General features: G+C 43.0%; 1 protein-coding gene across 1 annotated transcript in view; it reads left to right on the top strand.

The window, feature by feature from the left end:
- Positions 1-339: 339 nt before the first annotated feature.
- LOC147734887 (brevican core protein-like) overlaps positions 340-15,181 on the top strand; it is a 148,490-nt gene continuing 133,648 nt past the window's right edge. The window contains exons 1-2 of the mRNA XM_086952521.1: positions 340-568; positions 5,630-5,787. Of these exons, the coding sequence (XP_086808647.1) occupies positions 340-568; positions 5,630-5,787 (387 nt within the window). The remainder of the gene's footprint in view (positions 569-5,629; positions 5,788-15,181) is intronic.

The following is a 15,181-nucleotide window of genomic DNA, read 5'->3' as shown; positions in this document are numbered from 1 at the left end:
ATGCGCACAAATCTCCTCCTGTTAAGAGTACTAATATCACCGACCCTGTTGATGCCCCCAGGGATAATCCATCCAACGCATTACCTCCCGTTACCTCTATAGGGAACTTGGAATTCTTACTTAGGTCCCTGCTCCTGCCGATCAGTGAGAGTATAAAGAAGGTAGAGATTAGACTCACTATCTTGGAGGCAACATTAAGTAGTATGAAATCCTCGGCTATTATCCAACGTAGATCCTCTGAGTCTAATCCCCCTACTAATCCCCCCTAACCCCCAAACCCTTTCAGCTAACTTGGGACCCCCCTTGGCGACTACCGTTGTTTCCCTTCCACAACCTCTTATGGCCAATTCAGCCCCGACACAACATAGCAAACCTAATATCATATCATCACAACCAGTTGGCCCAGTCCCCCCTGTGACAACCTCCGATGGGGCTATATCCACTGACAGTATTGCTCCTCCACCACCTGAGAAGCCTGCCCCCAGACCCCGGAGACCCGACCTACCCCCTGAGGCTAACAGCTTTATGGTAGTTATGGCTGGTGTTCCCCCTCTTGAAGTGGGTGAAGGTGAGAACTTTCGCTCACTTAAAAGTAAAGTTATTAAATGGCTGAACTGGAACAGACCCCTACCAGCCTATCTTAACAATGAAAATATTATGGTGAGAAGGGTACCTTGGCTAGGTAAAACTAGGAAATCTATAATTGGGGATTGTATTATGGTGAGCTTTCGAGATCCAAGGACTGTCCTTCATATATGTGCAAGGTCTAATAGATCTCTTGACTCCACCATTCAGACTCAGCCAGTGTCTTTTTTCTTCCCCCCTTCCCATATGTACCAGGACCAAGTCCAAGGTGACTGGACGAGGGTTGAACGAAGGGGTAGACATCATGGGTATGCAGCACGACCGGTTTTTCGACCTCCGGCGACACCCTTCTACGATTACAACCGTTTTAACTGTCTTAACGGACTGGATGGTGTTGACTGACTGCCCCCAGCACACCCTTCTACGATTACAACCGTTTTAACTGTCTTAACAGACTGGATGGTGTTGACTGACTGCCCCCAGCACTAGATTCGACCCCACTTATTCCTGGCAATGGTTTTGTTGTAACATCTGGCATCAGTTCTTCTCTCATTCCCACCCCTGTAACGCCTCCTATTACCGTCCCGGCGTGCTTACCCTCTCAGGGAAAAGGAGCCACAAATAATAATCAAGTTGCTGATATGGGTCTATGCTCAGTAGCTGTATCATCCTCCATTTCCACACAGGTGCATATACCCTTGCAGGGAGCTAAAGCAAATGTCCCAGCTGTTTTTCCTGCTCCGATGGTTTCCCTACTTGTTAAAAAAACCCTCAATTACCTATGTACCTGAGCCCATTAAACCTTCCCCCTGTTTCCCAGGTTTTAAGTTCGCTAGTTGGAATGTTGCAGGGTGGAGTCGGCAATTGTCATCCCTAGGTTGGAGGGAAATTCTTTCTGACTTTGACGCTTTATGTTTACAAGAGACCTGGGTAACCACTGATATTAATCTTGATGGATTTGTGTCTTATAACAACTCGGCACAAAGGTCTGGTAGGGGTAGGGCCAAAGGGGGGTTAGTAATTTTACTTTCTGTGAACTTTCCAGCCTGTATGAAATCACACCAGTTGGTGGGTCACCATTCCCAAATCTTAATTTTAGAACATGTAAAGGGCCATGTAATTATGCTGATCAACCACTATAACAACTTGTTTGATGCATCTAATACCACAGTGGTGGAGGAGTTGGGTTTTGCTGTGAGTAACATCCGAAAGGGCATTCATAAACCAATGGATATCATCTGGGGAGGGGATTTTAATATTTGCACCTGTCCTCATTCCTTCACTAGCATTTGTGGATATGATGGGGATAATGGGGAAAACCAAGCACACTTTGTTCACTCACCATATGGTGATTCTCTTAATTCACTTATGTTAAGTATGGACCTTATGATCCACCCCCCGGCTGCAGATGTTGATGGCAACCCTGTTCCAACCTTTATAGGATTGAATTCGGCCTCTGTTATTGACCACTTATTGGTCTCTACACATCTCGTTCCCTTTTGTACAGTTCCCATTGTTGCCGACCTTGGTAATAGCGACCACAATGCTATCACCATGTCGATTTCTGTCTGGGGGTTACCAGCAAACAGTCACCGTTCGATAATTGAAGATGTTACCCCTTGTAGACAGAATGGTATCCATATTATGTGGTGTTTGGACAACTCCGAGAAGTTGCAGGTTAAAATCATAGAAGCTGGGTTTCCCGCAATATATAAATGTTTGGATCCGGAGGCACTCTGTGAGGGCATCATAGCCGATTTTGTGGAGTTAGGCTCTATTATAAAAAGATGTCTTACTATCACCAAAGCACAAATCAAGAAGGAAAATGTGGGTTGGTTTGATAGCATGTGTACCAAATCTCTGCGGGAACTTAAGCAAGCTCTAACTAAACAACCTAGAGACAGGGAGGCTATTAAATCCCTTAGACTGACATACAAAAACAATCTCATACGGAGGAAACAAGAGCTAAGGGAACAGGCTTGGGACGCCCTAAATCAAGCATCTGTATTGCGTGATAGTAGGCTCTTTTGGTCTACGGTTAATAGCCCCTTTCTTGTAAAAGAAGATTTCCCCATATTGTCAGCCCAGGTTAGCGAGGAGAATTGGGTTGTACACTTTTCTGGAATTTTTAATCCGTTAAGTGAGGATTGTGTCAGTTTCCCTACCCCAATGTCTGAAACGAAGTTACCCCTGGACATTACACTAGAAGAGGTTGTTATTGCTATTAGTCGGAGCAAAGGGGGAAAGGCACCGGGACCCTATGGGGTCCCGGTTGACCTGTATAAATCCAACCTGACACTTTGGAGCCCACTTCTAACTCAGGTGTTTAACGCCTCAGTCCTGGAGAGTACTCCTCCTACCTGGAGTGAATCAATAATCCTACCCATCTACAAGAAGGGAGATAGAGGAGAGGCTAAGAACTACCGCCCTATCTCCCTTCTTGATTCCTCCCTCAAGATCATGAGTAGGGTTCTCCTGATGCGGTTGGAGGAATGGGCGGAGGAAAACAAAATCTTGGTTGAGTCCCAAAATGGCTTCCGCAGAGGTCTAGGGACAATTGAGCAGTGCATTAATCTTGACCTCCTCATTGGAAAGTATACGAAAGCGAAACAGGGCTCTCTATTTCTCTGTTTCGCTGATCTTTTGAGTGCCTTTGACCTAGTGGACCACAATTTGCTATGGTCCACTTTATTGGGTATGGGAGCTCCCCCAGCAATTATATATTTCCCGGCCAGACTCTACAATAAGTTATCAGCCCAGATCCGTTTCGGCCAGGCAGGTGAATGCACAGGGAAAATAAAGGTTAAGTCAGGCATAAGACAAGGCTGTGTGCTGGCCCCCCTGCTCTTTTCCCTCTTTATAAATTCTATAGAGTCCGAATTAAAGAGGGTACAGGCTGATTCTCCGCAGGTTGGGGGCCATTCCGTGCCAGTCCTGCTCTATGCCGACGACACGGTATTACTTTCGCGCACTCCAAATGGGCTCCAAAAACTAATTAATTTTTTCTACGACTTCATCCAGGAGAGAAAATTGAAAATCAACAACTCTAAGACTTATATTATGGCCTGTGGTAAACGGATGAAACTTTTAAAGCGGTTCCATTTTAATAATCATAACATTGAGGTGGTGGACAGATTTTGTTACCTTGGAGTAACTTTTAATAACAAAGGGACATGGGCACCTGAGATTTTAAACGTAGATGCTAGGATGGCCAAAAGCTCCTCCGGAGTTTTTCGCTTTGCATCTAAGCTAGGCAGTCGCCGCATACCAGACATGTTAGATATCTACAGGCACCGTTGTGTATCTATTGCTCTATATGGTTCTGGTATATGGGGCTATTGTCACCACAGGGAACTACAAGTCACAGAGAATCGGTTCCTTAAAAGACTCCTTTATTTACCCCCCTCGGCTTCCAATGAATTGTGTCATACCGAGGTGGGCATGCATCATCTAACAGACCTAATGGGAATGAGACCTTTAATGGTCTGGAGGTCAATACGGGTTAAAGATGAGACTGATTTTACCAGGCAGATTATTTTAGATTGCCTTAAAACGGACAATGCCTGTAAGATTCCTTGGCTAAATTATGTTTCAACTTCCTATAGTGACATTTTTAACCTAGACATTGTTAATGACCCCCATAGTGCTGTTACTGTATTAAAAAAGGAACTCAAAAATGTCTTTATTGGGACCAAATCTAACTCACGCAGGGTGAAACGCAGCTCCATGTCAACTCATGCATTTTATTATTCTAATATGTTGGAAGACAGGGGCATGCCTATGTACCTTAAATCTATTACCAAGCAATCGCATCAGTTTGTTCTCACGAGGTTAAGACTTGGTATTGTACATAATCTAGTGGCCTTCCCAGTGATGAAAACACATAGTCAATCCCCTTGCCCCTGTAATGGCCTATGCAGGCAAAGCACCTTGCACTTTATGCTTATTTGCCCTCTTTATATGCACCTTCGCCGTTATTATCTCAGACCTGTTTTTAGAAAACACTCAGTGTATACTACAGCCCAAGCCTTGAAATTGTTATTTGCACTTGACTCCATAGATATCTGTTTTTCTACCGCTACCTTTTTACTCAAAGCTGTCTCACATAGGAAAAGTCTGGTGTTTTAATATTTTTTAAATCCCAATATTGATGAGTTGTTGTCTCCACTGTAATGTTTGTATTCTGTGTTTTTACATTGTATGCTTTTGTGATTGTTTTTAATAATCGAATAAAGCTTTGAAATGAATGATAGCGCTGGCACTTTATATGCTGTGTTACAGAAGGGGATGCATAAGCATCTGTGGCCCCTTTTGTAATACCAGAGTGACCCGTGGGCACACAAAGTGGGCACAAATGCCCATTGGGCCCCCGAGGCACTCTGTATAATACTGCCCCTGATGTTCAGGACAAGGGTGAACTTACAAGTCTTGTTAAACAGATTTGTCTCCTGCATGAGCAAACTGGGACAGCAGATAAATATTGCTAAATCTCACACCATCAATGTACCATTTGCCTGTCAGAAAGAAAGTGGATTATTACTTGGGTTGGATGCATTTCCACCACATGAAATAATCTTGCTGCTAACACAATGCAACTCAAGCCAAGCAATAATGCAAGGAAAGAATAGAGATTACATTCTGTCTAGCAATTCTTTAAATGATAAACTTTTCAATTATGAAGGGTTCTTGTCAATGTTTGCTGTTTGTGGAGAGAGAAGTCGTTATTAAAAAAATACATCAAATCTTTGCTGAACAAATGGCTAATTCTATATTGCCAGGAGAAATGCTTGGGAGATAGCTAACGTTCCATCGGATTTTAACTGATTTAATTACATGTAACTTGTTTTTGTATTATGACGTGTGGATGAGTGCTGATTTATTTGTTTTTAAATGGATATGATGCAACAATAATTTGGATTTAAGGAAGAGGCTTCGGTTGGTATTTTATATTTTCCCATTACTGAATTAAAATGTTTACTGTTGAAGAGTGTTGTTCTATAACGTAAGACCCTCCCTCTCTGCTTTGTATTTTGAATATTACTAGGTAACTGTCAGACGAACACTACCGCGACACCAACTTCAACAATAAATTCCAAAGAAACCTGCCTCTGTGCTCAAGGCTCCTGTGATCACGGATGGGTGCAGTATAAGAATGCTTGCTACAAGCGATTCAATGACATAGTGTCTTGGCCGGAAGCAGAGGTAAGAGTTCCATGCATGCTCTAATGAATACAAAGGGGCAGATTTATGATGCCCTTGCGCCTCTTTGCGCCGCAATTGTGTCACTTTATTTGACACAACGGCGGCGCAAACAATGCGCCCTATTTACAACGTGACGCATCTAGGAGATGCGTCACGTTGTAAAGCCCTGCGCCATAAGGAGGCGTTCCTGTGCAGGGGGGGCGTTCCTGCGCAAGAACGCCTCCTGAAAGTGGCTGAGTGAAATCTATGAGATTTCACTCAGTCACTTTCAGGCCAATGCTGCGTCAAAACCCTGCGCCTGCTTGAAGCAGGCGTAGGTCTTGACACAGCATTGTGAAGATGGGGCACCCCCGAGCCTTGCTGGAGCTGCGTCGCGTTTGCGACGCAACTCCAGCAATGCGCCACCTTTCCGGCACAGATGCGTCACGCATCTGTGCCATTTTTGCACCATGGTGCGCCGCATTATAAATGCAGGAAAAATAGAGAGTGCCCACACCTCAAGAGATGAACAACTTATTCAAAAAAGCACGTGTAACTGAATGACACATGTGAAGGTACATTTATTTATACCAGCAACTCATGTTGTTTTATAAATTTTTTAACAAAATATTTTGAAAAGCAGAAAAAGAGGGGTAAACCCACACAATCAACACAGTGATAAAACAAATACATACAGTTATGGACAGTGGTAAACAACAACAATCAATGAAAAACATACGAACACAGAGCAAAAATGTATTAGCACATTTGATGATTCATAATTCCATATAAATGCCTATTTCGTAACCACCAAAGCGAAGTGAAACAAAGGGGGGGGCAAGAGCTTGTACAATGTTCATTGGCATGGATACATTTAATGCATTACTATGCTCTTGCGCAGTGCCGACGCGTTTCAGGTTCGAGCAGAACGTAATCGAACCCTCATCAGGGCTTTGTGAATTGTCTGTGTAACGAGAAAAATAGAAAGGATGTTGAAAGCCAAAGCTCACATGACTCATTTGGTTCATGAGATTGTGAAAAAAGGAGGGGGGGGGAAAGGGGGTACCTGTGGTTGTCAGGCTCCTGAGAACTGATCACTGGACAGGGGGCGGTACCGCAAAGGTTTTAGTTCTAAAAATGAATGGAGCATCTGTTGTTAAAAACATTTCGTGTAATTACATCATTTGTGTCACGAATGGTTAAGGAAATCACAAATGAGTGCCTACCTCTATGTGCACCGTCCGGCGCCTCTTAGAGGGAGGAGTTCGAGGTAAAAAATCTTTTTTGTCCTGTCGATTGAAAGAAAAGGCTAGTGTTGTAGTATAGACCTAAAACGGATTGATTATCATATCAAATAGAAAAATGCATAAAAAATGCAACCCCATACCTTGCGTTGTTGGATATTGAAAAAACGGTTCCCTCTAATGCTGAAATTGACAAGATGATTTACCTAAAAAAATACAAACATGCGTCACGATGGCTATACATCGCCAGTATTTACACAAATGATGAGAATCCAGGTGGAGAGTGGCCTACCTGGGTTCGCAGCGGGAGTCGTGGCGGCCCAGGGATCGGAAAAACGGAGTGTGTTGCTTTAGGTCCGTAAACTCGGCGCACTGTAAAGTCAGGACATAAGCGCGAGTGAGTTAAACTGCACACAGCAGCGGTTCTAGCGTGAATGGGAGCTTTCGCTTCCGGTGAGGGCAAATTCCTTACCTGTCCGTGGACAGTCAGTCTCCAAATACGAGGCTTCACGAAGAATGCCCGGCGTTACGTGGGGCCATTTTGAACATGTTTAATGAAGGGAAAACAGCGTCCCATTGAATTCTGGGATGTGTAGTCCCGAATATGAAAATTGCACTGGTGCGCCAAATAAGAAATGAATTGTACACAGTTAAGTGTGCTAGGTTTTAACAGGCATCTAAAAAGGCAGAAAAGAGCCATTATGTGAGGGCTCATTGGGATTAAACATAAAGGTCCACCTTATAAATAGGAATCAAGGGGCGCAAGGCAGAGGGGGACAAAACATGATTCGAAATCTGGCCATTGTCAGAAAAAGCAGCTATATTCTTGATAGCTCAGACATACTATTTAGCCCTGTAAGGGTACTATTGAACTTCAGGATCAGATATGCTTCCTTCTGGAGTAATACCTTGTCAACGTCTGCAGGGCGCTGTGTTGTACCAATTGTAAAAAGTACTGACCATTTGAACTCAAGTTCAGAATGAGATTTATCAATGAAATGTTCAACCATGGGAGCCGAGAGGACTTTCTTTCTTATCCTGGACCTGTGCTGACTGATACGGAAGTTTACTTGCTGGTTCGTTTTGCCAATGTAAATTTTGGGACAGGGACACTGGATGACATATACGACATTCTTGGTTTTACAGTTGGTGAAACCCGAATGCTTCCATTTGATCCCCTGGTGTTCAAATTCGTTGCCCTCAATTGTACTAGTGCATGCCACACAATTGCCGCATCTGTGGTGTCCATCAATCGGTTTCAAATTCCAACAAGACAAAATGTCATGCTTGGATTTAGGCAGTGACACATCAGCTCTTACAATTTGTTGCCCAATGCTTTTATTTTTCTTATAGGCAAAGATTGGCCGGGGGAAGGGGCATTCTAAGCCGTCAAGGAGATGCCAATTTTTTTAAATTGTTTGTCGCATTTTGTGTGTGTCTGGACCAAATGTGGTCACACATACCAACCGGTCAAGTTCTTTCTTTTCTTTTATTTCCAGCAAGCACTCCCGCGGGGTGCAACGCGCTCTTTTATAAGAATTCTTAAGTAGCTTCTTGGGGTAACCTCTGTGTGTCATTTCCCCACAGAAGATTTCCGCATGGTGGTCAAAGTCACTGACCTCTGTGCAGTTCCTGCGGATTCGCAGTAATTGCCCATACGGGAGATTGGTCTTTAAGTTTCTCGGATGGTGACTGCTATGATGCAGAATGGTGTTTTTGTCAGTAGCCTTCCTATGGAGGGAGGCCTTCAATAGTCCATCTGCGCATGTAACTTCTATGTCCAGGAAAGTCATTCTGGTTTTACTGGCTTCCATGGAGAATTTTATGTCGCTGTGTCTCGTGTTGATCCATTCGTGGAAGCCACTGAGTTACGCCTGGCTCCCCTGCCACAGGAGCCAGACGTCGTCAATATAGCGCCACCAATGGATGATGTTATCACTGAATGGATTGTTATTATCGACAAACTTCATCTCATATTGCGCCATGTAGAGCACTGCCATTTCTGGGGCATAAGGACACCCCATGGCAGTGCCCTTCACTTGCATAAAGAACTGATCATCAAAAACAAAGTAGTTCTTCTTGAGGGCAATTTCCGCCAATTTCAAAATAAAGTGTGTGGGCACCCGGTGGGGACGCTCTCGCATCTCAAGGTACAGCTCAATGACTTCAAGAGCCTCTTCCTGAGGGATCTGTGTATATAAGGACGTCACGTCCATTGTGGCCATAATTTGTGTGCAGGAATCAAAGGGGGTACCTTCTACCTTGCTCAAAAAATCAGTAGTATCTCTCAGATATGACTTTACATTTTTAATGAAAGGCTTCAAGAAAAAATCGACATATTTAGAGATAGGTTCTAAGCAGGAGTCAACGCCAGATACTATGGGTCTCCCCGGTGGGTCAGCCAAACTCTTATGAATCTTCGGAAGAAGATATAAGATTGGGATGCGTGGAAACTTTTTTGTAAGGAAATCGAATTCCTTGGGTCCAAGGAAGCCTTGTTCCTGGCCCTCACTGAGTGTCTGTGAAATGAGACTTTGTATATATTTCGTAGGGTCTTCTTGTAATTTACGATACCATGTAGTGTTGTTGACATGTTTCATGCCCTCGCCGATGTATTGGTCTCTCGGCCACAGGACGACTGCTCCCCCCTTATCGGCCTGCTTAATGATTAAAGAAGAGTCTTCTTTAAGGCTCTGGATCGCTTTTCGTTGGTTCGGGTTGATATTCTGCGGTACATATTTTTTAGATTTTTCCATTTGGTTGATGGATGCTAGTAGAACCTGTTCAAAAGCCAGTACCTGTTTGGGGATGTTCTGGTGTGGAACAAAACTCGATTTATTCCTTAGGCCAGTCGTTTCTTTGTCAACTGGTGTGGGTTGGTGAAAGAAGAAGGCTCGAAGTCTCAACTTCCTACAGAATTCAAGAGTCTCAATTTTCAGTTTCGTGAAATCCGTCCTTTGGCTGGGGACAAACTTTAACCCCAAGTTAAGTACGGACTCCTCGTGTTGTGTGAGAACTCTATTGGATAAATTCACGATGACATCTGGCTTTTCTATGACTTGTAGACCCTGTTTCTGGTTCGCATTTCCCATGCTGGTTTGAACCTGGTTTTTTGTGGCTGGCCCCTGTCTAAAAAAGCAACTTGTTTCCTAGAATTGTTGCCTCTATTGTCTTGATCTGAGGACCCTGATGAAGAGGTTTCTGAGAAAGTTGTAAATCTATTACGTGATCTGCCCTGGTAGTCGTACAGCGCCCGACGTGAGTCGACAAGGGAATAGTAATCCTCCTTTAAAAAAGGATAAACCTGTTCAATTTTGAACGTCTTTGTGTCACGTTCGTATTTGGTGGTTTTATTATTAATGGTGATGTCTCTAAAGACTTGTATGTCTTTTTGAATTTTCTCAAGTAACGCTTTAGCGTCTGTAATAGCTGGATTTTCTGCAATGGCCTTAGTTAATTCCTCAATCTCCTCAACCTCCTTGAGGCTTAGACGTTGTGCGGTCTCTATGGTATGGACCATAAGGTCCCTGCTGCATTTAGTGTTTATGAAACTAAATCCTTTCTTGTATTCTTCGTCTTCAGTGAAGATGACAGGTATATTTTTCACCTGAAGCCCCCAAGGTATAGTGCCTCCTTTTAAATGTCGAAGGAGGAAATGACCATGGAGCTCAGTTCTAACGTGCTTTTTGCACAATCTTACCAATCTCTCGGATTCGTTTTGTTGCTTCGCAGTAGAGCTTAATGTGATCGAAGCAAGCGGTGACGTGGCTATGAGTGATGCTATGTGGCTTTCGCTAAAAGACAGGGTATCTTTTTCTGCCATACTATTTCAAGGACAACAAGGCCCTATACCCAATCAAGGGAATTATTTTGATGTCCCTAATACTCTCGCGGGTGACAACCCGCTCGATACTGGCAAAAAGAAGGAGTCAGGTCCTAATCGGGACTGAGGGGGGCTGGACCATACTATAATGAAGGAAAAATAGAGAGTGCCCACACCTCAAGAGATGAACAACTTATTCAAAAAAGCACGTGTAACTGAATGACACATGTGAAGGTACATTTATTTATACCAGCAACTCATGTTGTTTTATAAATTTTTCAACAAAATATTTTGAAAAGCAGAAAAAGAGGGGTAAACCCACACAATCAACACAGTGATAAAACAAATACATACAGTTATGGACAGTGGTAAACAACAACAATCAATGAAAAACATACGAACACAGAGCAAAAATGTATTAGCACATTTGATGATTCATAATTCCATATAAATGCCTATTTCGTAACCACCAAAGCGAAGTGAAACAAAGGGGGGGGCAAGAGCTTGTACAATGTTCATTGGCATGGATACATTTAATGCATTACTATGCTCTTGCGCAGTGCCGACGCGTTTCAGGTTCGAGCAGAACGTAATCGAACCCTCATCAGGGCTTTGTGAATTGTCTGTGTAACGAGAAAAATAGAAAGGATGTTGAAAGCCAAAGCTCACATGACTCATTTGGTTCATGAGATTGTGAAAAAAGGAGGGGGGGGAAAAGGGGTACCTGTGGTTGTCAGGCTCCTGAGAACTGATCACTGGACAGGGGGCGGTACCGCAAAGGTTTTAGTTCTAAAAATGAATGGAGCATCTGTTGTTAAAAACATTTCGTGTAATTACATCATTTGTGTCACGAATGGTTAAGGAAATCACAAATGAGTGCCTACCTCTATGTGCACCGTCCGGCGCCTCTTAGAGGGAGGAGTTCGAGGTAAAAAATCTTTTTTGTCCTGTCGATTGAAAGAAAAGGCTAGTGTTGTAGTATAGACCTAAAACAGATTGATTATCATATCAAATAGAAAAATGCATAAAAAATGCAACCCCATACCTTGCGTTGTTGGATATTGAAAAAACGGTTCCCTCTAATGCTGAAATTGACAAGATGATTTACCTAAAAAAATACAAACATGCGTCACGATGGCTATACATCGCCAGTATTTACACAAATGATGAGAATCCAGGTGGAGAGTGGCCTACCTGGGTTCGCAGCGGGAGTCGTGGCGGCCCAGGGATCGGAAAAACGGAGTGTGTTGCTTTAGGTCCGTAAACTCGGCGCACTGTAAAGTCAGGACATAAGCGCGAGTGAGTTAAACTGCACACAGCAGCGGTTCTAGCGTGAATGGGAGCTTTCGCTTCCGGTGAGGGCAAATTCCTTACCTGTCCGTGGACAGTCAGTCTCCAAATGCGAGGCTTCACGAAGAATGCCCGGCGTTACGTGGGGCCATTTTGAACATGTTTAATGAAGGGAAAACAGCGTCCCATTGAATTCTGGGATGTGTAGTCCCGAATATGAAAATTGCACTGGTGCGCCAAATAAGAAATGAATTGTACACAGTTAAGTGTGCTAGGTTTTAACAGGCATCTAAAAAGGCAGAATAAATGCGGCGCACCATGGGTGGCGGAGCTGTGGCGCACTGTGGCGCACAATAACTGGCGCATCCCTGGGGATGCGCCAGTTAACATAAATCTGCCCCAAAGGTTCTTATTTATTAAGGTTTTTCATGGATTCCTGTTAGATGAATTTACTAACCATTTTAAAGGCCCGCAGATGCAGTGCAAATTACCTAAAGGTGCAACCTTTAGTAAAAATGGGCTTCAATCTATTGAGGATAATGATCGATGCTGATCACATCTCCATGTCCTTTATATAATGCCTTGTAACCTATTACATTGCTATAATTCTGTTTTATTAATAATGATGACCGTTTATGAATGTTCTATCTGCATTTCAAGTATGCATGTTAGTGATGCCCACCACTGCCATTAGTATGGTAAGATTTATGAGACCAATTCAATATGTGGTGTGTGTAGGTGTAATTTTTATACAGGTTCCCAAGCTACTGTCATGAATACAATAGTGTTTCACCACCTTTGGGCTTATCTCTAAATTCCCTGGAATTAAACTTTTTAGGTGCCCGAGGAATAAAGAGGAATTGACAACATCTGCAAGTTCAATTTACAGGCTAACCCATTTGGCTACACACTGAAAACCTAAGTTTCACTCGGCAACTCTGGGCATTAGCTTGCCTCATCTTCACAACGGCCCACCCAGACCGCCGGGGATGCTTGGTTGCACCATAGAGATACCCATTAGGGACCATCTCTCAGGGTGAGCCAGGACGGGTTCCCCAACGGTCGAAGCGCGGAGATACTCCTCCGGGAGTCGATTCTAGCGCTATATAAACCCACAATTAAATTAAATTAAATTAAGTTGATAGATGAGATTAAATGTGGGTTTATTACAAATCCAAAGCCAGACTAACATACACAAACCTCAGAAATATATTGTAAAGCTACAAAAACACACCAGCAGACCAACTTGTATAACAAAGTTCAGTCTCAATAGCATGAAGAATACAAGAAATTCAGTAATAGCATTAGCATTTCAGAAGATAAGGAAAATAATTTGATGGTCAGGATACGATATGAGGTCAGCTTGCCAATTATGCATGCAGACATCTAGATAGTTTAAAGTAAATCCAACCTAGACAACAATAAATGGGAATACCATAATCAGATCAAGTAAGGTAGGAAAAAGACCTCTGAGCAACTGACTCGGTAATCAAGGATAAACATTCTAAGTGACATAAACTAATTCCAAATGACATCAAGTCATGGAATACCACAGTATGAGCATTGTAGAACGTCTGGAGAAGTTCTCCAAAATAAATAATTTGATATAGCATAAAGCCACACAACAGAGATATCGCAGGGAGGTCTGTACCTCTCCAAGTCTAGGGGGAATCTGCCTAAACTGAAAATATGATCATCTATAAAACTCCACAAAACATTTGAGAGTCTTAATTCATGAGTCCCTCTACTTTTACCCTTCTCACTGTGAAACTTTGCACCCTCTATTCCTACTCCAATCTCCTGGTCCTTGCATCAGAAATGCTGTTGGATTATTCCAGTCTCCAGATATCATGTGAATGCTGCTACTCCCTTTGTTTGTTAGTGCCACTCGTCCTTGCCAGTGTTCTTCTCTGAGCCTCACAATCTTCCATACACAATCTTCCTTTCACTAAGTAATGAATGCCTTGAGACTGCACCTGCAGAGGAGAGGACATGCAAAGCAAACAACTTTCGCTTTGAAGGTTAAACGTTAAATCCAAATGCTTCAGGCCTTTGGTCAAGCTAACATTGCAAAATACTTCAATGCACAACTGAATGCGCGATATATAGTCATAAAACAAATGCAGGGTACTATTTAACTGAATATGTGAATGTATTTGAACTAAAGAGTCACTTAATCTACACAAATGCAGATATAAACAAGAACAGCAAATAGGTATTAATATGAAGAAAACATTAGTATACTCACTCATGGAAGTGTCTAGGTTATACAGCAAGTATCTCGGTCACGTGCACGACTTTACGTTAATGATAAAAAACACACAATTACATAGACCATGTGTGTATATATATGGCATGATTAGAACATGAACGGGTGGTTCCAAAAGATGCTGCTCCAGTACAACTTTTGGTAAACAAGCATTGGCAACAACAATAGCTTTCAATTAGCACAGGAATTGCATCCTGAGTCAATGATAAGATCAGGAGTGGTCCATTCTTAAGAGCAGAGAGCCTTTAATGCCGCTCTAAATGCGCAGGCCCCTAGTTGCCTGAGCTGATTTTTGCATGCTGAAGATGTCACAGCTCTGTGGGTGTGACCTTTTCAGCCTGGCAAAGCACTGGAAGGACTCATGATCAGGGGTAGCATTACTGATAGCCTGGAACCTTAGGGTTTTAAGCCCTGAAGTGCCGAAGGCAGAGCACCTTTCATTGTCACATTGTCACAAAATGGGTCGGGGCTAGCAAGCTTCACTGACCCTATGCCACTCTATGACAGATAGGGACTGCCGATTTCTCCGTCCAATAAGTGACGATTGCAGTACCACTCCTGCAGAAGGTTCGAGGCCAAGATCTATGCTGCATCTGGTAAGTTCATTTTATTTTAATGTTTGATGTGTGCCTGCATATGTGCATGTACGAAAGTATGTGGATTTGTGAGTGTGTGCGGTGATATGTGTGTGCATGTGTGCTTGTAAATGGTGTGTGTATGTGTAAACACTTGTGAATGCATGTGGGTGTGAGTGTGCATGTAGATCGATGGATGCATGCCATCCTCTAC

The sequence above is a fragment of the Lissotriton vulgaris genome, chromosome 1_2 (assembly GCF_964263255.1).
Source record: "Lissotriton vulgaris chromosome 1_2, aLisVul1.2, whole genome shotgun sequence".
Lineage (NCBI taxonomy): Eukaryota > Metazoa > Chordata > Amphibia > Caudata > Salamandridae > Lissotriton > Lissotriton vulgaris.
This window is presented reverse-complemented; position numbering and strand designations above follow the sequence as displayed.